At 37.1% G+C, this 27,907-nt stretch overlaps 1 protein-coding gene across 1 annotated transcript in view; it reads right to left on the bottom strand.

The window, feature by feature from the left end:
- Positions 1 to 1,152: 1,152 nt before the first annotated feature.
- GNB4 (G protein subunit beta 4) overlaps positions 1,153 to 27,907 on the bottom strand; it is a 53,637-nt gene continuing 26,882 nt past the window's right edge. The window contains exons 3-10 of the mRNA XM_072618422.1: positions 18,981 to 19,019; positions 17,224 to 17,330; positions 16,620 to 16,683; positions 14,802 to 14,964; positions 13,888 to 13,954; positions 13,591 to 13,792; positions 4,855 to 5,071; positions 1,153 to 3,085 (exon numbers count right to left, since the gene is read on the bottom strand). Of these exons, the coding sequence (XP_072474523.1) occupies positions 2,979 to 3,085; positions 4,855 to 5,071; positions 13,591 to 13,792; positions 13,888 to 13,954; positions 14,802 to 14,964; positions 16,620 to 16,683; positions 17,224 to 17,330; positions 18,981 to 19,019 (966 nt within the window). The 3' untranslated portion in view covers positions 1,153 to 2,978. The remainder of the gene's footprint in view (positions 3,086 to 4,854; positions 5,072 to 13,590; positions 13,793 to 13,887; positions 13,955 to 14,801; positions 14,965 to 16,619; positions 16,684 to 17,223; positions 17,331 to 18,980; positions 19,020 to 27,907) is intronic.

Raw genomic sequence — 27,907 nt, 5'->3', positions numbered from 1 at the left:
TGCAGGCAGGAGATGTAACAGGCTGCTTGTCATAACCCAACAGTTCTGAATCTGTAGACAAACTGATCTTCACATGACACAAACTGCCAGGTCAGGCCACCTAAACCATTTGCTAAATAGCTCCAGTGAAATTTCTTGGAGATGAAGAAATAAAGGCAACTTCTTTAAAAGATTTTTAGGAACCTCATTATGCCAGAAGTATTATAAAGTGCACTATGCTCGAATGTCAATCATTGATAAGGTACAGTAAAAAACAGCTAAATTTTAGCATTAGGGGAAAATTATTTCTACCAGCAGGCATCAAAAATTGCTACTATTTTTGATACAAATGTAAGTGGAACTTGAATAGCACTGTTTTGATTTTTGACAAACTTTAAAGATCTACAGCAGTAGATTTCCTGTGTGTGTACCTTCCTGCTGATTTTAGAAATAGTAACAGAATAACAGAAATCAGTGATGGGCAACCATGCTGGACTCCCAACCTGTAGATAAATTTAGCACCTGGCAAGCTATGCCACTTGGTGCTTAGAAACAAGGGAACTGACAGTCTACATATTTTAGATTTACTGAAACACAGCCTTACACCCAACTGGCAACTCAGCACAGCACAAAGATGACTTTTGACATTATATGCATCAACTTTTCAAATACTTGTTAATCACTCAGATCCGAGTAATTTTAAGCTGGTCTACTCAAATTGTTTCAATATTAAGGTGAACACTTAAGAAAAAATTTGTTGGTGACTTTATAACACTTGTGGCTTGTCCAAGTGCCAAAGGTGATTATGGCTATTGGCACGCTGCTTCCAAACTACTGGTAAGGACTTCTCATTTGTTTGTAAGGATGTTCTCCCTTGTCAGGAGAAATGCTTTTTAGCCATTTTTCATAATGATGATGAACCAAGTGACAATTTTTTTTCTAGAGTTACTGTATACACCTTTAAAATTCACATTCTGCCTGACCTCAAAGAGCTGCTCTTAATGAAGATACACATAGACATTCCATAATGAGTACAGCACATAAAAGTCATCAGACAGAAAAACGAAAATGTAGGAGTTCTTATACTCTCCAATATAATTTTGGTCCTATACCTCCCTAATTGGCCTTACGTGTATTCTCTTTCTAGCACATGACATAGAACTGATAACTGAATTCACTGTGGTTGGCACACTTTATTTGTAAACAAGACAGACTTACAGGCACAGTTTGGAAGTGCTGACATTAGGAGTGACAAGTGATCATTATTTCATGTTGGTCTCAGCAATAATCTGTGGACTAACACATTTATAGAATCTTGGGCTCATGTTCACAAAAATGACTCAATAGGATATTTCCCCACACTTAATACAGTCAGCAATTAAATGACTTTAAGGGGAATCCAAGATGGAAAGCACATTTTTCTGAAAGACTACTGGTTTTTATAGTTCAGTTTTTGTGACACATCCAAAGCTAGTAAAATAAAATAACTGGTAAGGAAATTTAGCCATTGCATGAGCATATTGAGATCGGTTGGTTCCCTTACGGTCCCTTGGCTTAAATGCAAACTTTTATTAGCAAAATAGCCTAAGAAATGTACACTTGGCACTAGAGGGACTATTTAAACAAAATAAACCACTGGTAGTAGACCACTGGTATCTACTAAAATGTGAAGGCACAGGCCACTTTCACCAAACTAAATTTTAAATTAAGAGGTCATAGAAACATGGTTTACTTAAGGTTTTAAATAGGGCTACTGACCTAGAGACAAGGAATTCAAAACATAGTGCTATCTTACTACATTTATACATAAGACAGGTATATATATTCAGGTGAAATACTGGGAAATACCCTCAGGTTTACAGGAAAAACAACTCATTCTTAATCTCTGAGGCAAAGAACCAAAAAAAAAAAATATCCAACCTGAAAAATGTCCAAATATCCTACAAACTCAGTGTAATGAAATTCAATTGGCTAAGTTCACAGTGGGACATGTCACTCATAGTGTCACTGTATCACTGAATGCCTTGAAGAATGTGCAAAGAATGTTGGCCATTTGTCTACTAGCTACTCTTTGAATGCAGAGTCAATTCTAAAATGTCCTGTATAGTTCTAGAAAAGAAAAGGGCTACTTGGCAAGTGTAGAAAGCATTTCTGCCGGGATTCTAGAGAGTTCATCTGTCCCAAATGAATGTGGGCAATTCTGGGGAATAATGTCCATTGGTGTTAAAGGACACACCAGAAACCACAAGGGGAAAAATATCACCCTCCAGGTTTAAGAGGGAGGGGCTAAAGAAGTAAGGCTCAAGGTAACAGAATGGAGTCACGGGGCCCATTTTACCAGATAAAAGGAGGTCCTCCTCCTGTAGCGCCCACACATAGGCACAGCCACACATCAAAAAGACATGGCATCACTTCCCACATAGAGCAGTTTCACAAAGACCCTAGCTTCTTCAAAGGTATCATTTGATTCATCCTCCAAAAAACTGAGAAATATGACATTTCAGAAAGATGCAAAGCTATAAATGTAGTTCTTCAAAACGCAAATGTATTTTACAGACAGACAAATGTTACAGGAGAGGCTGCAATAGTGTGTGCACTCTGTTCCATACCAGGAAAATATAGAATTAGCAGACTTTGAGCACAAGCAGAAATTTCTCAGATCAAGCTAACCAAATTCCCCAAAACAAAACTGGGTCTGTATTTACTTTCCTGTCATCATGATTTTATATACTGGTCCCCCCCCTCCCCCACACTTCACTTTATTTTCTTCTAGTTTACAGAAAGCGTGTGTGCGTGTGTGTGTGTGTATGTGTGTGTGTGTGTGTGTGAGAGAGAGAGAGACAGAGAGACAGAGAGAGAGAGAGAGAGAGAGATAGTGAATAGAAAAAAAACCAAACTTCACCTGCAAATACAAGGTAGAAATGTTATTTCACAGCTACAGGCTGCAGCATTGATCTCTCCAGATCTCAATGGAGAATGTAAAACATATTACAACCCAGTTAATTCCAGATTCTAAGAAAACTGTCCCAAGATCCTGTTGCTACAGCCATGCCATCATCAGTAACACCTAAACAGCTGACACGGTTGTCGTGGCCAGCGAGGACGCCTAAAAGAATAAGGAGAAAAGAATTAGAAGTTGTACTTACTAAACCTAAAACTGAAACAAGCCTCATTCAAAATATAGGAAATTTCAACATATCTCCATTATAAAATAAGTATGACCTGCCCTTTCCATAAAAATATGAGAGCCCTATGAATTCACTGTAGTAATATTCACCACCTTGAGAATAAAAACAAAACTATAAATGGAAAAAGTCCTTCTCTTCTGGTATGGGAACATCACGGGCCCCGCCCAGCTGGAAGCCACCCAGGGCTTCCTTCCCCCTTTCCTGGACACTCCTCCTGTATCCCAGCAAACCCTGTGAAACCTTCATAGCAGGATACTGACCAGAACCCCCCATACACACTTGGCATTTGTCTGGTTGTTTTGGCTCCTGTTTTCTGGGCTGTCTTCCCTCGTTAGAATGGAAGGGCCTGTTTTTGCTTCTACTTGTACTCCCAGCAATTAGCACAGGAAGCTCTCAAGAAGTCAATGCCATCCCTCCCTTGCCCCGAACAGACTCCTCTGTTTTTTGTCTCTATCCCCCTACTGTCCCATACTGTCATCTCTCCCACCCTGGTCCTTCACCTTCGCTCTCTGCCCCTCTTTTGGGTCTTTTCCTCTTATTATTGTGGCCTGAAAGAGGGGTCAGGTCAAGAGGTTCTGGGCTCCCCACAGGTACTTAAGGAGTCTCTGCTGCCATGTGGAAGCACCCTCCCTCTCCTTGAAAGTCCATGCCAATGCTCAGTCTGTTACCCATCTAGACCCCTGGGACAGGAAGGCCCTGCAGAAGGCAGGATGAGCTGAGCTTTGAATGAAGCCAAGGGGCAAAGATGAGGGAGGAGAGCATTTCTGGCATGGAGGCAGATGAAGCATCATGGCCAAGAAACAGAAAGGATATCCAGAGAGTTGGACTGTGGAGTATATGAAAGAAAGGCAAGAATGAAAGAAGCCAGACAGAGGAGTTCTCTGAATGTCAAAGAGAAGATTTTGTATTTAATTCTCAAAGGAATACCTCGGCAGGAAAATATCTGGCAGATGCCAAGATGGGGTAGAGTGAGGAGACACCTGAGAAAGGGAGCTTGGTTAGGTTATTATAATAGCTCAGGTGAGATAGGATAAAAGCCTGGATTAGAAGGGTATCTGTGACAACACACTGGACATGTGGAATGAGAGTGGGCAGCAACAGATGAGGATGGCACTGAGGTTTTGAGCGTGGCTGAGGGGGAGGAGGGTGACTGAAAAGTGGGAGAAAGGGGAAGGTTTGGGGGTAAAGGCAATGAATTCAGTTCTGGACATGATGAATTTGAGATAATCTATAGGACAAATGTTTTAAGATGTACAGCAAGCAATTGGTGACTTAGGATTATAGAGCTCAGGAAAGATCAGGGCTGGGTATATAGATCTTGGAATCACCTGCACAGAGATAACTGACCCCATGAGAGTTGATGAGATTGCCAAGATACTAGTGAAGAAAGCCCAAGACAGAGTGCTTAGAGGAGACAGGAAGGGATGAGATTCAAAGGACATGGAGACAGACTAGCTTTGGCAAGAAAGACCACCTCACCAGGGTCACGCTTAGGGCCTCATCATTCAATTCAATTCAAAATATATTAAACACCTACCATGTGTACAGCCCTGTGCAAAGTGCTGGGGATAAAAAAATCACAGAATGGAAAGAATTTTGAGCTGAAAAGAATTTTACAAGTTGATATACCTCATCCAACCCACATGTTCACAGAGAATGAAAACTTACGTTAAAAATATTTACTAACCTGCACGTTCTCCTTTCAATGTGTCCCATACATTACAATTAAAGTCATCATAACCAGCTAGCAAGAGGCGCCCACTTTTTGAGAAAGCAACAGAAGTGATTCCACAGATGATATTATCGTGAGAATACATCATCAATTCTTGGTCTGCACGAAGGTCAAAGAGCCGGCAAGTGGCATCATCGGAGCCAGTGGCAAAGGCATGCCCATTAGGAAAGAACTGAAAAGAGAATCCAGAAATAATTATTAGAGATGGAGAAATCTCATGACTTTCATTTAGTTTTTTTAAAGCTTTTTTTCTTTATTTATTGAAATAATCCTTTAAAAACATTTGCTGGTCATATGATAAATTCTGCTGTTTATTTTCTTAATGTGAAACTACTTTTGTATCCCTGATATGACTCTAACTTAGGCATAGTGAATTATTTTCTGGATATACTGCTGTGGTCTATGTATAAGAATTTTACTGAAAAAATTTTAATTAATATTTATCAGTGAGATTGGTCTACTCTTTCCCTGTTTTGTCTCTTCCTGGATTAAGAATATATTTCTTCTTTTTCTGGTTTGAGATAATCTCATTTAATCTACTCCCCCCCCCAAATTTATTAATTGATTTGTTTTCAGTTTTCAACATTCACTTTCATAAGTTTAAAATTTTCTCCCTCTCCCTTCCTTCCCCAGTGAGTGAGTGAGCAGGCAATTTTATATGTCTCATGGCTTTTATTAAACACTTCAGTCCAAAAAAGCCAAGATAAAGATTCTAAAATCTTAAATTTGTAGACCTACAGAAAGGCCTCAGAGAGTTATCATATGAAACAATTATAAAGATCTAACAAAAACAAATATAAAGCAGTCCCCTTAGGGCAGATGACAAAGAAGGTGAATCCAATTTTGTATGTGATTAGGCTTGACTGTCAATTCTGGAAATGGACCCTGTTTTCTAGAAAGGTAAGCCAAATAATGCTTGGTTATTTATAAAGTTAATTAATGATGGTCACAGATGAAAGCTAAAGGAGAATATTGGGCCTGGATTCAAGAATATTTCAACAATATTTCTTTTACTTCCAAGTGAAAGTGGCCAGTATGTACAACTCATGTATTACTGTATAGGTTCTCATTCTTAATAAAACTTAAAGAGTTTGTCAGATTTAGGATTTAGATAAAAATTTAGACATTAACAAAAACAAACCTTTTTCATAATTGGTTCCTGCCTATCTACCATAAAGAGATTTAGTGGAATAAAGCATTGGTAAGCAGCAGATTTCATTTATTCACATACAAATAAGATTATAGCAAACAGAAGGCAGAAAATAAAGGGTAGGGCTTTCTAACTGAACTGGAAAGGAAGGCACCTTGGATTCTCTCTTCAGCAGTTTTTATGAGCCCATACTGGTTAGTAAGCCACTTACTTTTAAAGTGTCATAGGCAGACCTGGACATGAAAGTAGATCTTAGTTTGAGAATATATTTGAGAATTTGCTGTTTCATATTAAAAATACCACATAGTTTGATGAAAATTATCGGCTTGCTTGGGACAGTACTAGAAACAAGTTCAAGATTTAATCTTATGAAACAGAAATGAATATTTAGTTTGGTTTAAAGCACACTACTTTAGATGCTTTTTTGGTGCCAAGAAGACAGGCTAACTAGCATTTCCAGATAAACTTTTTTTTATTGAAAAATTTTCTTCAATTAACAAAAACTTATTCTCTCTCTCTCTCTCTCTCCCCCTCCCTCCCTCCCCCCTTCCACCCCATAACTCCCCATAAAGGAGGAAAGTAAAAAGGGGTAATCCTTGCAAAAATAATATGCAGAGTCAAGCAAAACAAACTCCCACAGAGCACATGTCCAAAAATATGTCATATTCTGTATGTCATCGAGTCCATCACCTCTGTTAGGAAATCAGTAACATGCTTCATCAATGATCCTCTGGAATCTTGGTTAGTAACTCCAAGGATCAGGTTCTTAAAGAGCTTTCAAAGATGTCTGTTATTACAATACAGTGATTATTATAGAAATTGCCCTGGTTTTGCTCACTTCATTCAGCATCAGTTCTTATCAGTCTTCCCAGGGTTCTCTGAAAATGTCCCTTTAATCACTTTTTTTTTTTTTTTACTAGATTGTACTTTTCTAGGTCCTTTCTACCAATCATATCTTTGGATGCCTAAACTTGAACATAAAATGTACTTTGTATTTTCCTCCATGAAAATATGAGTTTTCTGTGTGTAGTACAAACTGTCTTAAAGACAGCATGCCTTTTCTTGTCAATGTTATGCTACTACTGTAGTAGGGTTAACAATGTTACTGGGAGTGTTGGTTGGTTCAATGACCTTAGTAAACAAATAAAAACTTATTTTAAAAAAATTCTCATTGTACATTTCCAGTGGGCTGGAACCAGTTATCATATTTTACACAATTATAACTGAATAGTGTGAATTCAGATACATATAATTTGTTATTCACACTAATCAGGACATTGATGTAAAGAGGCAGCTATTTGTTGATCAGATAACAGTAACAGATATGTCTGTTGCTTCTCAGGGCATGTATCCAAGACCTAAAGGAGAATCTCCCAAGATTTGTCAAAACAGATGATTGTCACCCACTTTTGGTCATTCTTGTAGGTACAAATGACCACCAATCAAGCATTTATTAAGATCCAATACTATACACTAGATATTCTGCTAGGTGGTGAGACAAAACTCAAAGTCTCTTCATTTAAGGGGCTTCCATTCTCCTGGGATAAAGAACTCATAGTTATGTATATACAGAATAAGTACATGGAGAACACAAGGATGTTTCAAAGGCACATGCAGCTGGAGGGATCAGGAAAGGTTTCATGAAGAAGGAAGCACTTAAGTCTTGAAGGAAGCAGAAGATTCCATGAAGCAAAGGGGAGAAAGGAGTGCCCTACAGGCACAGGATAACAGGAAGGACCATTTGGCCAGACCATAGAGAAATACAAGTACCAAGAAGCAAAGTGCTGTCTAATGAGGGTAGAAAGGTAGGTAGGTTGTGCAGGGTTGTAAAAGCCAAATAGAGGAGCTAATAGGGAGCCATTGGAGTGTATCAATTAGGGGCATAATGGTCAGCTCTATGCTTCAGGAAAAACCTTTGTCATCTATGTGGAGGATGAACTAGAGTGGGGAGAAACTGAAGGCAGGGAGACCGTTTAGGAGGGCCTGTTATACTCCAAGCAAGAGATGATGACAGAGGAATGAAGGGAGTGCTTGTGTGAGCACTGAGGAGGATGCAAAGATGGTATGAAGGGAGAAATGGCAAGATGGGGCAAATGACCAATATGTGGGGCAAAGAAGAGAATATTGATGAAACAATAATCAATAAGAAAATTTGGAAGAAGGCTGGGTTTTTGAGGAAAAGATAATGAATTCTGTTTTGAACATGCTCAGGACAGACTTGGGCTCTCCTGCCACCTCTCTGTTCACTCTTCATCCATGCCAAGTTTCTTGGCAGTGCTGAATAAAGTTCCATATCACAGGTCCTTTTCTCCAGTCCCTGACTTGGTTATCTGATCAGTCTCATGAGTTCAATGTTCCCTGAAGATGAAAGTGGATGTGACTGAGACAACCTGGTGGAGAAAATGGGACAGAGGAAAAGATCCAGGGCACATGTAAGGAAGATTGGCATCAGTAGGGATAAAGGTCACCTCACTTTAGATAAATAAAGGAGGAAAGAGTAGGGGATGATGTCAAGGGGTTTTGAGATAAAATGAAAGGATGAATTAAGTTCACAGCAAAGAGTCTATTTTTTCTATGACAGATAAGGAACCTAGAAAGCACTGAAAAAGATTATAAAAGCTTGAGCAAGAAACCAGAGATCTCAGAGGCACAAGAGGTAATTTGATCAGCATTGTCACTAAAGGATTCAGAAAAGAAAGCAAACTGTAAGATAGTAATAAGATAGTATATAAGATAGATACATAGTATATGAGAATTAAGATCTTGATTTCTGAACCACAGGTTAAAAATATAGGAATGACAGGCACTTGGCCAGGGATGAAGTATATCTAACAAGGTCTAGTTAAAGATGTATTTTCCTAATTATTGTACTCCCCTTTGGCTCAGTTTAATTACCCCCCCCCCCCCCCCCGTTTCACAAGAATGTTGTAAGAAAAGCACTGAGTAAAGAGTAAGATACTCTTTAAAAATGGATTTGCAAATCAAATCAAAAGGGAAGGGAAAAGGGAGTCAAGGGGGAACCTGCCCCAAATCACCAGGCTAGATATCACACTAGCACAATGAAGGTAGCATAATGGCACTGGAGACACTCAGAAATTTAAAAGAAACAAAATCCAAAAAGAAGCCATTAATAGTAAAATCCACAGCCCTACATGTCTGCACAAATGCTCAGCTTAGAAAATTAAGATTAACCAAAAATTCTAAAGCAAGGAGGCAAATTTAACTTCATCGGCATCACTGAAACTTGTTGGAATGAAACATATGACTGGAATATGATCTTGGATAGGTATGTGTTACTGGAAAAAAAGGTAAAGGGGAAAGTAGTATTGGGGTAACTGTTTATTAAGAAAATATACTCATGGTAGAAAATCCAAGAACGAGAAGGTAGAAATAAGGTAGAGAACATTTGGATGATTTTCCCAATGGAGATTGAAATAGAAGTGATGATTTCCACTGTAGTGTGCCACAGGTGGAGAGAAAGAAGAAACAGATGAGCTGTTTAGGAAAGAAATGATGATTCTTGCACTGAGGCATGGAATACTATTGATGGGAGGGCCTTCAATTGTTCAGACATGGGCTGGGCTACATCTCTCTGACCAAAGCAGAGCAACAAATAACTTCCTGATTAGAATGAAGGATAGTTTTTTTTTCTTCCAACAGTACAGTAATAAGTAAGTGCAAATTCTATCCTAGATCTGATTTTGGTCAAGGACATATGGATTGTCCTCTTAGAACGGACAGGAACCTAGAAGCAAGGGAGCACTCCCTCCTAGAGCGTGGATGTACATAGCTATTTGCATCCTGTCTCTCCCATTAGAAAGTGAACTCTTTGAAAGTAGAAAGTGCTTTTGCTGGGTTTTTTGATGCTAAGCACCCTAATGCTTAGCACAGTGCCTAGCAAACAGTAAGTGGTTAATAAATACTTGCTGATTTCTGTAGTTGTTTGTTTTCCAAGCAAACATATTTCCACCTTAGCCATGTTACCAACAAGTCCCCCCGAAAAAACAAAAAACCCAACAACAACGAAAAGCAAGAAACAGAGAAAGTTTAAAAAAAAAAAGATGCTTCAAGCTGCACTCAGAGTTCATCAGTTTTGTCTCGGGAGTTGAACAGCATTTTTCATCATAGGTCCTTAGGAAACTGTCCTGGATCATCATCTTGATCAGAGTGACTAAGTCTTTCACAACTGAGCATCAAAACAGCATTGATGTTAGTGTGGACGATGTTCTTCTGGTTCTGATCGCTTCACTCTGCATTAATTCATATAAGTTTTCCCAGGTTTTCTTGATACCATCCTGCTCATCATTTCTTATAGCACAATGTTTCATTACAATCATATACTACAAATTGTACTGATTAATTTGTAGAGAAGAGAAGGAAGGAAAGGAAGTGAAAAGAAGGAAAGCTAGACATGGACTGACATAAATCCTGGATTTGGTAAGAACAGATCTGAAATAGCTCAGAACAGAGAAGCAGGATTCCAAAGTGTACAGTTCACCAGGGAAGTCTATTTACAAGGATTCCCAAGGGGAAATCTCAAATGAAGTAAATCCTGAAGATATAAGAGAAATAGCTGCTGATGAGAAAAAACATGGGTTACTGAAGAAACTGATTGTGGATGTACAGAAACCTCATCCATCAACTTAGATTTGAAATATAAAGAAGATGAAAGTAAGGACAGTGGACAGATACAAGAACGTGGAACAGCAGCAGAACTAGAGCTTATAATGAGCTAGTGCTGGGAGGGAAGCCAGGGGACACTTTTCTCAGGAGTCCTTGTTGAAAAGAGGATCCTGCTCCCTACAGCTCACACTGTTGGGTTCATGCTGGATTCACTGCAAACAATTTTTTTCTTAGTTTTGTTTTTCTACACTGTTCAAATGATCTTTTTAAAAAAAGAATCCCACTAACACCAATTAGAGTTTTGATGATTACTGTTTTATAAAATAGTTTGAGGTCTAGAAGTGCTATGCTTTTATTCATTCCTACCTCTTACCATCATTTCTCTTGAGATTCTAGACCTTTCATTCTTCCAAAGGAATTGTGTCATTACTTTGCCCAGTTCTGTAAAATAGCCCCTTGTTAGTCTGAGTGCAAAGAATCAAGTTTGTTGATTAATTTAGTCATAGTTTCTATTACATTGAGTTGGCCCAAACATGAGCAATGACTGTAATCACTCAAATCTTTTATGTCTAATGAGAGTTTTAAAATGATATTCATATATGTTTTGAGTGTCTTAGCAGGTTAACCCTCAGGTACTTAAAACATTTTGTTAGTATATATGAGATTCCTCTGTTTCTTTCTATTTGTTATGCCTCTACAGAAATACTCTCAATTTCTGTAAATTTATTTTGTATTCTGCCACTTTACTAAAACCACCAATCACCTCTATCAGTTAATTGAGTTACTCTCAAGTTTCCAAAGTAAAGCATCATGTCCACTTCATAAATATGAAAAATTCTGTCTTCTCTTTGCTCATGGTTACGTCTTTTAATTTCTTTTTTATTACTGTTAGAATTTCTAAAGCTAACTCAAAGAATAGTGTGAAGGATGGGCATTCTTGTTTGTGTATTTATTGGGAAAGTTTCTAATATTTTCTATTGAAAATCATGCTGGTGGAATAATATGCAAAGAAGGAATCATACCAAACTCCTTCTATGAAACAAATATGGTGTTGATACCTAAATTTGGAAGAGCAAAAAGAAAGAAAATTGTAGACCGATTTCATTAATGCATATGGATGCAAAAATTCTAAATAAAATACTAGTCAGGATACTACAACAATATGTCATACAGATTATATATGATGACCAAGTTGGGATTTATACCAAGAATACAGGAATGGTTTAATGTAAGGAAAACTATTAATGTAATTGATTATATCAATAACAAAAGTAATAAAAATTATGTCAACAAATATAGAAAAAGCTTTTGACAAAATATAGCACTCATTCCTATTAAAAACATTTGCAAACACAGATACAAATGGATTTTTCTTTAAAATAAATAAGAGGAATCTACCTTGAAACCATCAGCAAACATTATCTGTGATGGGGATAAGCTAGAAGCCTGCCCTCTAAGCTCAGGAGGGAAACAAGGGTGCCCATCATCACCAGCATTACTCAGTACTGTATTAGGAATGTTAGCCATATCAATAATAGAAGAAAAAGAAATGGAAGGAATCAGAATGGGCAATGAGGTAATAAAACTATCTATCTTTGCAGACTAGCCATTCCCCAACTGATAGGCATTCCCCTTCAATGTCCAGTTCTTTGCCACCACAAAAAAAACGGCTGTAAATATTTTAGAGCACACCTAACAGCACTACTGCTGGGTCAAAGGGAGGTATCATCAGATAACTAGAAGAACATGGAACAGATCATCCTATCAGACTTATGGAAAGGAGTAGAAAACATTGTGAGATGTAAAATAGATCATTCTGATTACATTAAATTAGAAAGTCTTTATATATATAAAAGCAATATAGCCAAGATTAGAAGGAAAGAAGAAAACTGGCGGAAAAATTTCAAAGATAGTTTCTCAATTAAAGGTCTTAAATCTCAAATATAAAGAGAACTTTGTCAAATTTATAAGAATATGAGTCATTCCCCAATCAATAAATGGTCAGAAGATATGAACAGGTACTTTTTTGATGAAGAAATCAAAGCTATATATAGTCATGTAAATAAATGCTCTAAATCATTATTGATTAGAGAAATGTAAATTAAAACAACTTTGAGACATCATCTCACAGCCATCAGATTGGCTAAAATGATAGAAGGGGAAATTGACAAATATTGGAGGGGATGTGGAAAAATTGGGACACTAATATAAACTGTTGATGGAACTGTGAACTGATCCAAAATGTTATAAGGAAGCAAATTTATTCTTGGTGTAAAGAATCACTATCAAATGAGAGTCTTTTAACAGTGGAGTGGGCCACCTTTTTGGCTGGACTAAATGGCCCAACAGTTCATTTCTAAACGTGAAACTCTGTGATTATTTGATAATGGATCATTTGGATAGCCAAATTAATTGAATGATTTTGGGTCTCCCTTAGTCATAGGCATAGCACATGTCCAGTCAATACTGGTAGATGAGATTACTAGGAATTCTTCCTTTGAACCTAGATAATTTTTTTCTATTTGGGATTTTTTTTCCCCTTAGGATTTTTCTTATTGTTTTTGCTTTTGAAGCATCCTTACAAATCCTTCTACTTGGCCTGTTTATTTCTCAAGTTTCAAAGAGACAGTAGTGATTCTTCTCATATAATAATGTAGTTGGGGAACACCTCAGAGAGCTACCTGTTTTTCCAAACCAATGTATTCCTCTAGAATGTTTAAGATAAAAACATATAGTTATTTGCAGATAAGCTAATGTCTGTGGTAAGAAACCAGGGTTCAACCAGGAGGACTTTGTTTTTAAGAACTGTATTATAACATTTTATAAATATAATTTAAAACAGATTACTTTGAAAATTAGAATGCAAGACTATTTATGCACAGTATGATAAATTCTCTGTAGTGATACCATTCACTTACACAGACAGCATTAATATCTGACACATGCCCAATGAAAGACTGCCTACACATTCCATCTCGGATATCCCAGAGTTTAGAAGAGGCATCACAAGCACCAGAAACGAAAGTTTTCATGTCAGGACTTAGAGAGAGACTCATCACATCTCCAGTATGTCCAGTGAATGTGGTGGTCTGTTGGCCAGTTTCAATGTCCCATAAAGCACTGCAGAAAAACAAATGAAAATACTCAGTAGCATTTTCCATCTTTAAATGTATAATTTTTCTTCTTTGATCACTCTTCTTCTTACATAGACTTACCAGGTTGTATCTCCTGAACTTGTAACAATTTGGTTGTCATCTAAGAAACGGCAGCAGGACAAGTAGCCTGCAATATACAAAGTAGAAAATGTTATCCTTCATTCAGGAGCTGAGCGCATATAAAACGGTAACAAGTACAAAAAGGTTACAGCCTATTAAAGCAGTGTTTAATGGTAAACTAATTCTTTTAATATCTAAGTAGCTGGAAAATCTACACAGTCTGCAAATAAATGAAGATGGATAAATATACCTAGTAAATATTGCTAACCAAAAATTATTTGTAACCATAATATTACACTACTTACGTAGAAAATTAGAACTAAGTTAACAAGGCCCTATCTCATTACAAAAAATCCTTAATTTGAATAGCTACTATGAATTTCTGATTTAATAACTGTATGGAGTTGCTAATGGCCTTAAAGTGCTATATGACAGCAGAACATTCAGAACTCAAATCTGAACACTAAAGGTGCTATTTTTCCAGTTATCAGAAAGCTAAAGGTTCCCACAGTTCAAAACAATTTTTGTTCTCACCCAGTTCGCATTAATGCCATAGCCAGCTAAACCTAAATTTTGCTCATACCTGTGTTCACTATAGCAGTTCAGTCACTTTCAGGTGTGTCCGACTCTTTGTGAATTCATTTGGGATTTTCTTGGCAAAGACACCGGAGTGGTTTGCCATTTCCTTCTCTCCAGCTCCTTTTAAAGATGAGGAACTGAGGCTAACGGGGTTAAGTGACTTGCCTAAGGTCACACTGCTACTAGGCGTCTCTTGAACTCAAGAAGATGAGTCTTCCTAACATCACGCCTGCCACTATCCACGTGCCAATTAACTGCTGACTATAGGACAGTTCAGTATAAACAATTAGGGAATAGGCCCAGGGCAGGGAAAAGTGTAGGACTGGACAGCTCACCTGTATGGCCTGGTAACTCCCGGCTCACTCTCACATTGCCTTCTCTGGTTTTCAGGTTGTAGATGGAACAGATGTTGTCCAAACCACCACAAGCAACATAATTACCAGAGGGAGCATAAGCACAGGTCATCACCCAGGAGGATCTCAAAGGAATGGCATGCATCTTCAGAACAAAAGTGCTGATTAAACATTCATTTTTTAAAAACAGGAATCACTCTTTTCAGATTTGCTCTACTCTTAAGCAAATATTACTAACATCAAAATTAAATATAACCCCTAAAACTCAAACTGCTAAAGTGAAAATATTTTGGAGAAAAAAATGAACAAAAAAAGAGAGAAAAACAGCCAGTATATATTAAGTGCTATTTTCTCATGATTAAAAGTTTTATGAAAAAAGATTCCCAAAATGGCACCCTTTTAAAGCCAACAAGGTTTGCTAGGAAATTGAGGACTAACATAAACACATAAAAATGGAATAAAATAAAGCTATTTCCCTAGGAAAATCATGGGGTGTGTGTGTGTGTGTGTGCATGTGTGGGGGTATGTGGGTATGTTTGTGTGTGCGTGTGCGGGGGGGGGTGCGTGTGTGTGCGTGTGTGTGTGCGTGTGTGTGTGTGTGTGTGTGTTTGCATGGTGTGTGGGTGTGGGTGTGGGTGTGGGTGTGGGTGTGTATTTGCAGCACCCAAGTGGTGGTATTTCAGAAATAGCAAATGTTAAATTTGAATTTGTTCTTAAAAGTCAAAAAAAAATTAGATCATTCAAGAATAAAGAACAAAGCATGTATAGGGCCTTAGATGAAAGAAATATTATATAAAGGAAGTGATTATTCCCTTAGCCACAACATTAAGCAATAGAGAAAGGAAATATACCATAAATATTAGTTTTATATAATTTTAATATTTTTTCAACAGAAAAAAACAATGCCACTCCTCATTTGCCACGGTGACAGACTTCTGTTAGCTCATCCACAAAACTGCTGGGTAGACTTGGGCCCAAACACGAAGTAAAATTGCAAGACAACTGACTGGTGCTGAAACAGTGTGGACCTGAGTCACAGGGGGTCCAGATGCAGGACTGTTATTATGTTATTAGGGTTACAGCTATTTTCCATATATAATTACTCTAGTATCTATGTCTTGACCTTGAGGAAACCCTGCATCAGTTTGAAAGTCAACCTACAAGGGCAGCTCACTTCCTTGTGAGGCTGGAGTGAAACCAGGAGGGGGTCATTGGCCTCTCCAGGGCATGTCCAGAATTAAGTTTGTTTTCTAGGATTTCAGACCTGTGCATTTTCCAAAGTCAATCGAAACCCCTACAAAGAAGTTCTGGCATAAGATGTTACCTTGAAAGCTATTGTCAAAGAACACAAGTTTATACAACCATACTTGAGATTTAAGAAATCAGTGTTTTTCATACCAATTTTAATGCCTCAAATTTAGAGATGTCAAAATATGCCCAAATTTATTTGTAAAGTAAAATCCGGATAAAATAAAATCAAGAAAACCAGGGTTGTCAGACTACTGGAAAGGCCTTTAACAAGCCAGATTTTATATTAAAAAGTCTATTCCTAAGTTTAAATTTGAACATCATTTACAAAAGTAGCCATGTTGAGATTTTCACGACTGCTGAAGAAGAGGCAAAGCATTCACATATTTAAACCAAGTCTTGAGGAGTAAATTAATATTTCAAATTGCTCTTAGAAGTAAACAGCAAAGCAAAATCATATTTAAAGCAGAAAAATAAAATGGAAGAAACCAAATTATTAGAGAGCACATCAAACCAAGAACAAAACAAAAGGACTTGGACAAACAACCCTACCTTATTTGTCGTATAGCTATCCCAGATAATTAGTTTTCCATCTTGGGAAGCACTGACTAGTAGCCTAAAGGAAACCAACACATATAATTCAAGTATTTAGGGAAAAGTTTCACATTAGTCACATGGCACACTTAATATAATAATAATTAACATAAAGAACTACTCAGAAAATTGGCTATTCTTTTTTCTAGTGAAAAATGAATTTGATCCAAATTGAAGGTGAAATGGCAAACCTGATATACATACCACAAAAAAAGAATAACATCTAATTAATATCTTGTTTTATTCTTATTTAATTTTATGGTAATGGCAGCTATGAATTTCTGAAAACAAAAAAACCCAGCCAGTGCACAGATATGATTAAATTAATGTAATTTGTTGAGAATTAAGCTTGCTAGATTTTAGTCACAGCTTTTCAGAACATCAATGAAGATTTTCAGTGAAGAGGATATTAATTTGCACAATAATTAATTTGCATGTGTTATCTTCCAATTGTTCTATATACTACTTTAACATATTCACATTTTTATTATTAAAATGAAATCAGAACAATGACTCCCAACTTCACTCTGTTGGTAACACTGAAAAGTGCAGATGTACGAACCTTGAGTCATATCCCCAGTGCATGGCATAAATCTTAGCTAAGTGACCCCGAAGTGTACGCCGTGTTCGCATCTGGATTCTTCCCACAGAATCCAGGCTTGTTGTCATCTTTAGAAAGAAAAAAGAAAATTATTATTTATCTTAAAAGTAATTCTAAATGCTAACAACAAGGTTTTCTCCCCATCCAGCAAGCTGTTCTTTATGACAAATATTTTAAAAGGATAGCTTACACTAAATCAGGAATACTTAAATACCTTAATTCTACAACTGTATAGATAGACTCTATGGAAAATAATTCTTCAGAGAAGGATTATGTAAGACATATATAAGAAAAGAGATCACAGAATTTTTTTAAAAACTGGAATTGACTTTGAGATCTTCTGGTCCAGACCATTCATTTTTAGAAATACTTAACCAAGGTCCCAGGGCTAGTTATTGGCAGAATTAATAATGACCAGTACAATATTACATTATACTGTTTCTACTCAAAAACATGATGTTTTGGTAGAATACTAACTTAAATTAATACTCACAAATCTTAATCTTGAATCATTAACAAAAATTTAAACATAGGTGATCACAGGATAAAATGAGGTTTCACATGGAATTATAGTTCAAAATATAATGCCAATGTTATACAGCTTAATAAACAACCAATCATAAATTTTTTTCACTAAACTGAAGTGACAGAAAATGACCTGAAAGAATATATTTTGTTGCCTTACCAAGAAGATATTTTAATATTAACAAAATTGTAGAACCTTAGGATTAGAAAAAACCTTAAAAATTCATCATTCTGTCTATCCTCATGATTTTACAGATGAGGTCCTTTTAAAAATTTAACACTTTATGCAAAGGAAACCAGAAATCTTATGCACCAGGTCTCTAAAAGGAATGCAGAATGACTTGAAGAGAAATCTATATAATCACACCCTACATTAATATTACTCACATAAAATTGAATTTCATACCATCGTCATTAATACATTGCCATCAAACTTTACTGTGATAAATGAAGCCCTGCTCTGATGCCACTGGCCTGATCATTTATGATGTCAATTGAATGGCAGAATCCTATAATATCACTAGAGCTTTAAGAAACTTAAAAAAAAATCACCTAGTCTAGGGTTCACCATTTTTGTGTCATGGATTCTCTTTGGCAGGCTGGTTAAGCTTTTGGACCCCTCTAGGAAATAATCTTTCGTTATCTTCTTCATTCATTAATTGAAAAATATACTAAATTTTAGTTAGAGGTTAGTGAAAAGATATAACCTGTCTTTGCTCCCCCCACCCCAATTCATGAACCCCATGAAAATTATCCATAGATCTCTTAGGGGCTGATTAACAGGCCAATCACCCCTAGTCTAATCTAACTACCTCATTTTACATATAAATAAAAGGAAGCCCAGAGAGATGAAATTACTCATTAGTTGCTAGTATCTGACTTCATATCTAGAGCTTTTTCCACTCCACCACACTGCCTTGCACTTCACAGTCACATTTTATGCCCAGCAGCAGCATCTGTTTGAGCCCCTTATAATATGCATTTCACACCCTACTTCTCAGAAACAATTAGGGATTTTAGGCAGAATATGCCTTTATTGCATTTACATTTTCTATAACTTTGTGTAGCATCTACGAGCCCTTTAACAAGCACGCAATTGACTTATATGTGCTGTTTAAGGTGAGGATGACTTTTTTCTTTCAATGCCAAGCTGTCATATATAATTAATGGAATATTAAGAAATGATATTTTACCTGACTGAGTGTTGTGTCACCACATGCTTTCCTAGCATCCTAAAGGAAAGAGAAAAACACATATGTAAAATTAATTTAGACCATATTTTTAATTGTTTTAGAAAAGGTCAATTCTACTGAAAAGCATTACAATTTGCAACACTTTCTATAGTACTTTTGGTTAACAATGAACTAAAATAAGAAATTCTTCTTAATTTGTTTTTCCTGAAACTTAGGCGAATGGTACCAGATAAGTACATGGTATTCAGGGCTTTTCTTATTGATAAGTCTTGATGTAAATTACTGTATTCTCTTCTATTCGTTTCTTCCTAGAAGCAGTTAAGGTTGTTGAGCAGTTCAAACATCAAAGAAAAAAGGTCATCATATATATCCTTTACAAACATCAAAATAATTTTAAAAGTCAAGAAAATAACTTTTATGCCTTCACAATTTGTAAAGCCTCTTGGTTCCATACAAATAAATCACAAAGCCTGATCAGAAATCTCCAATATGGGGATCTTGGAAGCCCCAGGAGCAGAGATCAGCTACCACAGCACTTAGATAAGGGCTCCTTAGGCCCAGTGGCTCCAAGGTCCAGAAAGAGCCCAGAAAATCTAGTTCTCTGAACCTCAAAGATCCAGGGGAGCCTAATCCTGGTAAAGAGAAGTCAGTATAAGAATCCAGGGCAGGACCATTCAGGGACAATAACCCTACCCAAAAGCGCACTAGGATGCAAAGCCTGCACTAGCACAGATCTTCAATTCAGCACCTAAATTTGAAGAGATGAATGAATCAAAGTGCCAAAAGAGATTTTAAAAATTGTTGCAACTTTAATTGCATATCAACTGTAAACAAAGACTCAAAGGAAAAAAATGAACTTTCCATAACAGCTACATAAATACCGAAAGAAATGAAGAAAGAGATTTTGAAAAATAAGTAAAAACTCTAGAACAGAAATGGAAGGAGAATAAGTAGTTTCAAAGAGAAACCCAAGAAATGGGCTCCTTAAAAACTAGAACCGACCAAAAAGAAATGAATAACTCCACAAGGCAGCAAAAAAATATTAAAACAAAATAAAAAGAATGAAGAAGTAGAAGAAAATGTAAGATATCTGATATAAAAAACAAGTGATCTGGAAAATTGTTCAAGAGATAATTTAAAAATTACTGGATTCACTGAAAACCATGACTTAAAAAAAAAAAAAAGCCTGGATACTGCATTTCAAGATATTGTGAATTAAAACTGCCTGGACTTCTTAGAACCAGAAAGCAAGCAAACAAAAACAGAATAAATGCACCTATCATTTCCTGAAAAAGAATTGCAAAAGAAAAAGCTCCAGGAGTTTCAAATCCAAAGCTCTCATATCAAAGGAAAAAATATTACAAACATTCAGAAAGAAGCAGTGCAAATATCAAGGAACCATACATAGTCTGGAACACATAAGACCTAGCAGAATAGTTCTTACAACAAAATATTCCCAACAACCAAGAACATGATTTGTAAAGTTGAGTCTAATCCTATGAGGGAAAAGCATTGATCTTTAATGAAACAGAGGACTTTCAAGTATTTCTTCTAAAAAGATCACTAACAAATAGGATTCCTGAAATACAAACACAGAAGTCCAAAGAAACCTAGGCAGGTAAATTTATTTAGGCAACCGGAAGTTACTGCGTAATGATGTAGTACTAACATTTTAATGGAGAGAGACGAAATAAGCGTCCCTCTGTAACCTCAATGTCTTCAAAGAGTATGGGGGGAGGGGCTAAATAAGAAAAACAAGAGGTCCTGGGGATGAACTGGTTCAGTTCCTGAGGGTTTCAAAAAGGAAAGGTAGAAAGAAGAATGTACTAGTGTCAAAACAGGAAGAAAGGGGTGAAACTTGCTATTTCTCATAATTAGGTCATGTTAGAAAAAAAGGACATAAACATAAAGGGTGAAAGGGAATGGACATCAGATGTACCTCTCTTCTATCTAAATGAACCCACACAGCTGGTTTAGAGATACATGAAAGACAACCAAGAGACAAGGGAAAGTGGGGAGGCAGGGGGAAGACAGAGGATACTGGGAAGGGAAGAGAAGAGTCAAGCCAAAAAACCTCCTGATCTTGAAACAGGGATTAAGGAAAAAAGACAAGAACTAGCCTCTAAGCAGGGGCCTTAGATCACCTCTTAGACAGTTGGGGCATAGCTACACAGAGTGTGGTATAGGACTGTAATGGAATATTACTGTACTGTACAATGGCAAAGGAAATAGTGAATTCTGAGCAGCGTAAAATGACTCACAGTGAAAAGAGCAGAACAACTTATACAAGGAGAGCAACACTGTAAAGAAAAGTAAAGACTCAAGAATTCTGATACATGTGACAACCAACAATGTCACTAGAGGACCAAGGATGAAACCTGCTGTCACCTCCTGACAGAGACCAGATGGATTCCAGGTACAAAGAGACACTTTTTTGGACACAACCACTCTATGGATTCATTTAACTTGATTTTGCTTGTTTTTCATGGTCTCCTTGCCCCACTCCCACTCCAGGATATCTCTCCCTCAGGTTTTACTTGATGTCAAAAAAAGAAGAGGGCTATTGTAACATTTTTAAAATGTACAGATGAGGGAAGAAGGAAGTTGAGAAGGAAATAGACAAGAGGAGAGTAAGAAGGGCAGTTCTGAAAGTAATACGAAGGATGTATTTTATATTATATATGTATACATATATATATATTTTTTAAATCAGATGGTGTGAAAAGGACATTCACAATTTCATACAGAATTCTCTTTCTATGTTCTGCTCTGGGTAGAAATGTTCTAGCTAGAATAAAAAAAATTTTTTTTAATGCAGCTCAGAATTAGAAGTAACATGGTTACTTGGGAGTAGAAGGGTGAATCTCTGTACTAAATATCTCTAAGTTTATTATCTAAGATAAACAAGACTCATTCCCTAGTATGTAAATAGTCAAAGGATACACACACACACACAGGTAGTTTTCAAAAGAAGAAATTCAAGTTATCCAACGAGAGAATATACCAAATTAATAAAAGAAATGCACATTAAAACAACTCTGAGATTTTTCTAGCATAACAAAGTGAAAAGAGATCTAATTCAAAGTCTGAGGACCTAAGTTCACATTCTGATTGCTTCTTATTACTGGTATGACCAGATATAAGTCATTTCACCTCTAAGGTCCTCTCCAGTTCTAAATCTATGATCCTACAACTCTATGACCTCACATCCACTGGATTTGCAAAAAAGACAGAAGATGAAATGATAAATGATGCAGAAGCTATAGGAAGACAAATATAAACTAATCATGAACTTTTGGTGCTTCTATCAACATGTCCCAATACTCTAGAAACAACCTGAAATCATGTTTTTAAAAAGTTACTTAAAGGGAAGCTAGGTGATGCAGTGGACAGAACACAGGCCCTGGAGTCTGGAGGACCTGAACTCAAATTTGACCTCAGACACTTATTAGCTGTATGACCCTGGGCAAATCACTTAACCCTGACTGCCTTCAAAAAAAAGTAAGTTATACATATCCTTTGACCTAGTAATACTTTTAAGAAATTCAAAAGCAGGAAGAAAATATTTTGGGACAAAAATATTTTCAGCAGTACTTTTTGTAGTAGCAAAGAACTTCAAGAACAGTCAGTAGGCATTAATTGGGGGAATGGTTAAAGTATTTCACTATTTCACTATTAAGAAACAGAAAATATGAAGAATTCAGAAAAAAACCTGGTTACTTGCACAAACTAATGTAAAGAGCACCAGAATAATTTATGTGACGATCCCAGTAATATAAACAAAGCCAATACTGAAAGACTTCAGAACTCTGGCCTATGCAGTGAGCAGCTGTGACCTGAGAGGACAGATGCGTTTGCTTCCAGCTTCTCGGCCAGAAAGGTGGATGACTAGAAGTACTTGATAAATAAATAAATAAATAAAAAGACATCCATTTTTCAGGCACGGTCAGTGTGTTAAACTAGCTTTGCCTGGCTTTTTATTACAAAGGAGGGCTGGGGATAGAGTGAAGAGGAGTTATTGGGAAATGACAGTAACATAAAGCAAAGCGTTAATAAAAGATCGAGCTTTTTTTTCCTAAAAAAAAAAAAATAGTGGAGAACAGGAGAAGTACTAGAGGTCTGAAGAAAGGCAATCATTCCAGTTAAAAAAAAAAAAGGGGAGAGATTAGAGTCTGGGTCAGTGAACTAGGCTTTAATTCCCAGCAAACTATGTAACATATTAAAAGGACAAGTCAGTAAACAACTAGGAAGTGTCAATCACAATGAGCCGAGTGCTGCACTTGGGAGTCAAGACTGTGTGACCCTGGGCAAGTCACTCTGCCTCAGGTTCTTCACATGTAAAATGAGGGAGTGGAGCTTGATGGCCTTCAGATCTAATTTTATGATCCTATCACTTCTCACTAATTAGGTGATATTGTACACACAATACACTTTATAACAACACTTTTTCTGACAGCAAGGAAATGACAAATGGTTATCCATTAATTAAGGAATGATTTAACATGTTGTGGCAATAAATGGAACTGAATATTATTGTTTCGTAAGAAATAATATGATGAATTCAGAGCAATTTATATAATGATCACAGTAAAGTAAACAAAAACAATGAAAGGGCGTACTTATTAAATGTGCAGACGGCCCAAGAGTGACAGTGACACATTGGAAGGCAGAGTCAGGACACCAAGCCAAATTTAGTAAGATGGAATGTAACAGAGAAAAACGTAAAATCCTGCATTTGGATTCCAAAAACACCGACTTGAAAAGATGGATGCGGCAAAGCAAGGCAGCTATTCATCTGAGAAAGATCTGGGGACCTCCTTCCTGGTGACATGATGCTGAACAGGGGCTGGAAAAAATGGGCTGAGTCCACTCAGATTTATGATACATAATCTCAACTGGGTCCTCAAAGCAAATTTCTTACACCTCCTTAATCAATTCACTATTCCACTCACAAGTGACTATTCCAAACCATTTTTTTCCTTTCCTCAAGCCTCCCATGATACCCCTTCCCCAACCTGAAGTAAATGCCTCATAATGTGTACACCCACACCCCAAGTCCATTTACAGAAAGCTCTCCCTCTTTCCTCTCTTCCCCATGTCACATCATTCATGTAATAGCTTCTCCTACTTCCTGGTTCTGCTCCCTTCATACTGCATCAATTAATTCAAGTCTTAAACCATCTCCTCCTTCATTCTTTACAATATGATAGTATTTTATTACATTCATGTACCATAATTTGTTCAGTCATTCCTCAGCTGATGGGTACCTCTTAGTTTCCAGTAATTTGCTGCTACAAAAAAACCTTCTATAAATATTTTTGTACAAATAGGACTTTCTCCTCTTGTGTTTCTGACTTTTCAGTCTTCAAGACTATGCCTCAGCTACAGCCTCACTCTGTATCTTCCATCAGCCCCTGTGGTCTTCTTACCCTGGAACATCCCTCTGCAGTCCTCTCCTATTGCTAAGTTTCCTTTTGGGGCACTTTCTCACACACACATTCATATACCCCACCTCCCCACCCCCCCACCCCCCAACTCTCCAGTTCCCTTTTGTATACTGTTTCCTCCATTAGACTGTCAGGTCCTTGGAGACAGGGGCCGTCCTTTGGCTTGTATTTGTATCCCGGTACTTACTTACCTGCTTGTTACCAAGGCCTTTTCTTTTGTTCATTTCGGATTACAGGCCCTTATGGTGCTATCCCTGAGTCAAAACGCAGGTACAATTTGGTAAATGTAGGGGCACAGGGCCAGGTTACCTTCCACAGTGGCCACACCAATGTCTTTATCACAGTTCAATCAACAGTACATCAGTAACTGCTTTCTTGTAGCCCTTTCAACATGTTACTTTTTTCTTTTGTCAATTTTGTTAACCTGAGTTATGAAATAGAACCCCAGAGTTGTTTTAAATTGCATTTCTCTAATTATTAGTGATTTGGAGCATTAAAAAATATGAGTATTGACAGATTAGATCCTCTGAGTATCTGTCAACTTCTGTTTGTCCTTCATTTTCAAAGAGGCCCATGACATCAGGGAGAGGATGACAAGACTTGCAGTTGCCTTTGATTTAAGTGAGGGAGGACTGTGCAAGGTCACCAGCCTTACTTTCTCCTCCAGAGTCATCTGGGTCCAGTGGCCAGATATTCATCAGGATGACTAGTGATGGCTCAGATGCAATGAGAGATCCTGGACCTTTTAGGCTAAGACCTTTTCAGGTTTTCACTTTGAGCGAGAAAAAGCTCATTCAGTGAATAGGCCTCTTTAATAAGTGAGTTAAGGGATGGCCCTTTAATTAGAAAAAAAAAACAAATTGAGAGGGGAAGACCCTCAGGGTTGCTGGTCAAAGGAGAAACAGGTACTACTGACATTCATTCTGAGCCAGGAGGGCCCAAAATACAGTCATTAAATGGAGCTTGGGTAGGGACCTACTGTGGTTCAATCTAGGAACTCCAGAGTGAAATGGGTTTTAGGTTTGGTTTTTGAGGAGAAAGAAAGAAAAAGAAAGAGAGGAAAAAAGAGACAAAGAGAAAGAAAGAGAAAGAGAGAGAAAGAAAGAAAAAGAACAAAGGAGGGAAAGAATGAAGGGAGGAAAGAAGGAATTTTGCCAGTAAACCTCAAGTTAACTGGGCAGCTTCGGGCCATCACAATTTATCTTCCTTTGGAGAGTAGGAGAGGGAGAGGAGGAGCTGAGTTATACAACTGGCTGGGTCCTCATTCAGGCAGCTCAGACTACCCACAGGTTGTATTTGTCCGTTTTTGAAGAGGATCATGACATCAGGGAAATGATGATATGACTTGCAGTTGACCTTGATTTGAGTGAAGGAGGACTGTGCAAGGGAAGGCTCTTAAACTTCCTAAAAGATTTTTTCCCCAGTAAAGTGCTTTCCTTCTAATGTTAGCTATACTGGATTGTAGCTAACCTGTGCAAAACCTTTTTAATTTTATGTAAACAAAACTGTCTGTTTTGTCTTCTCTATCCTTTGGTCATGAAATATCCTCAGAACAGAACAGAAAGATAATTTCTTCCTTTTTTCTTCTGTGACATAACTTTTTTTTTATCCAGGATATGTATCCATTTCGAGATTCTCCTGGCATATGTGATGAGGTCTTGGTCTAATCCTAGTTCTGCCACACTGCTGTCCAGCGTTTCCTGCAGTTTTTGTCCCCTAGTAAGAACTAGTCCCTGCAGCTGCAGTCTTCATGTATAGGCCACCACTTGGTTCATTTCCTTCAGTGTGCTGTGTATCTATTCTGTTCCATCTTTCAGCTTCTCTACTTTTTAACTGGTAGTCAGTTCTGATGATTACTGCTCGGTCATATAGCTTTCAGAGCTGCTACTGTGAGGAGCTCCCTTCCTTCCCACTTTCTCTGTCATTTTCTCCTCTGAGATTCTTGACCTTTTATTCTTCAAGATGAATTTCATTATTATTTAGATATATTTTAGGGCCTAAACTTCACTAAAGTTATTACTTATCTCAATTATTTTTAGTTCTCTATACCCTATCATATGAAAAAAGTGATCATTTTAAGCTGAAATGGGTGTTGTGCTTCGCCAAAAGCCTTTTCTGTGTTTACTGATATAATCATATGATTTTGGTTGTTCTAGGTGTTAATGTAAATTATGTTTACAGATTTCCTAATTTTATGCAAATTAAGTGGTGCCGTGGCTAGAGCATTGGATCTATGGTAAGACAGATTCATTTTCTTCAGTTCAAATATGGCCCCCAACAAGCTTATGTGACTCTGAGCAAGATCTTGTCTGCCCCAGTTTTCTCATCAGTAAAATGAGCTGGAGAAGGAAATGGCAAACAACTACTAAGAAAACCCCAAACGGGGTCACAAAGATTTGGATACGGCTGGACAACAATTTTATACCAACCCTATATCTCTGGCATAAATCCTATCTGATCATAGTTTAATCTTTGTGATATGCTGCTTTTGACAATATTTTACTTAAAATTTTTGCATCAATGCTTATTGAGGATGTTGGTCTATAGTATCCTTTCTCTGGTTTGATTCTCCTTGGTTTACGTATCAAGACCCTATTTGCAAACCGTTTGTAAAACACTAGAATTACTTGTTCTTTGAACATTTGATAGAATTCGTTTGTTATTGCATCTGGACCCAAGGATTTTTCCTTTGGTAGTTTATTTCAAACGTTTTCTGACACTGGGGCTATTTACATTCCTTATTTCTTGTTCTGTTAACCTGGATATTTTATATTTTTTTGTAAACATTCATCCATTTCCTAGCTGTCAGTTTAATTGGTATATGATATGACAAAATAGTTTCTAATAACATCCTTTATTTCTTCTTCATTTGTTATAAATTATCTTTTTCATTCTTAATACTTTTAATTTGGTTTTCCTCTTTCTCCTTTAAAAAAAAATCAGGTAATGGTTTATCTATTTTATCGGTTATTTAAAAAAAAAATCTTCAAATATCTGAGGACAAAATATGTTCTCCATATTTACTACCCCTCATTTCTTTGACTGTTCCTCATGACACAGTTTTGTGTCTTTGTATTATCTTACCTACGCATCATTGGACAGGTGAGTTTGCTAATACTCTTCTAAAAATGCAGGATCCAATATATCAAACATTATTAAGTATCTACTATGTTTAAAGTGAGAAGCAGCATGGCACAATGGACAGACAGCTGGCTTCAGAGTCAGGAAGACTCTAGTTCAAATTCCCTGTGGGCCCCATACTGGCCTCATTACCATGGCAGTGACTTAACTTTCCAGAGCTCCAGGAAGCTCTCAAAGACAATGAGTGACAGAGTGGCTGCACTAGTGGAGGTCAATGAAATTATGTCTAGTTCCCTTCTGCACTACAACGTTAGGCACTAGTGACACAGAGAAAAATGACAACAGCCCCTGTGCTAAGGAGCTAAATTCAATCTGGGGAAATAACATGTAGTATTTACA

This window comes from Notamacropus eugenii, chromosome 6 (assembly GCF_028372415.1).
Source record: "Notamacropus eugenii isolate mMacEug1 chromosome 6, mMacEug1.pri_v2, whole genome shotgun sequence".
In the NCBI taxonomy this organism is placed as follows: domain Eukaryota; kingdom Metazoa; phylum Chordata; class Mammalia; order Diprotodontia; family Macropodidae; genus Notamacropus; species Notamacropus eugenii.
Note: the sequence above shows the minus strand (reverse complement) of the source record. Positions and strands in the feature narration are given on the sequence as shown.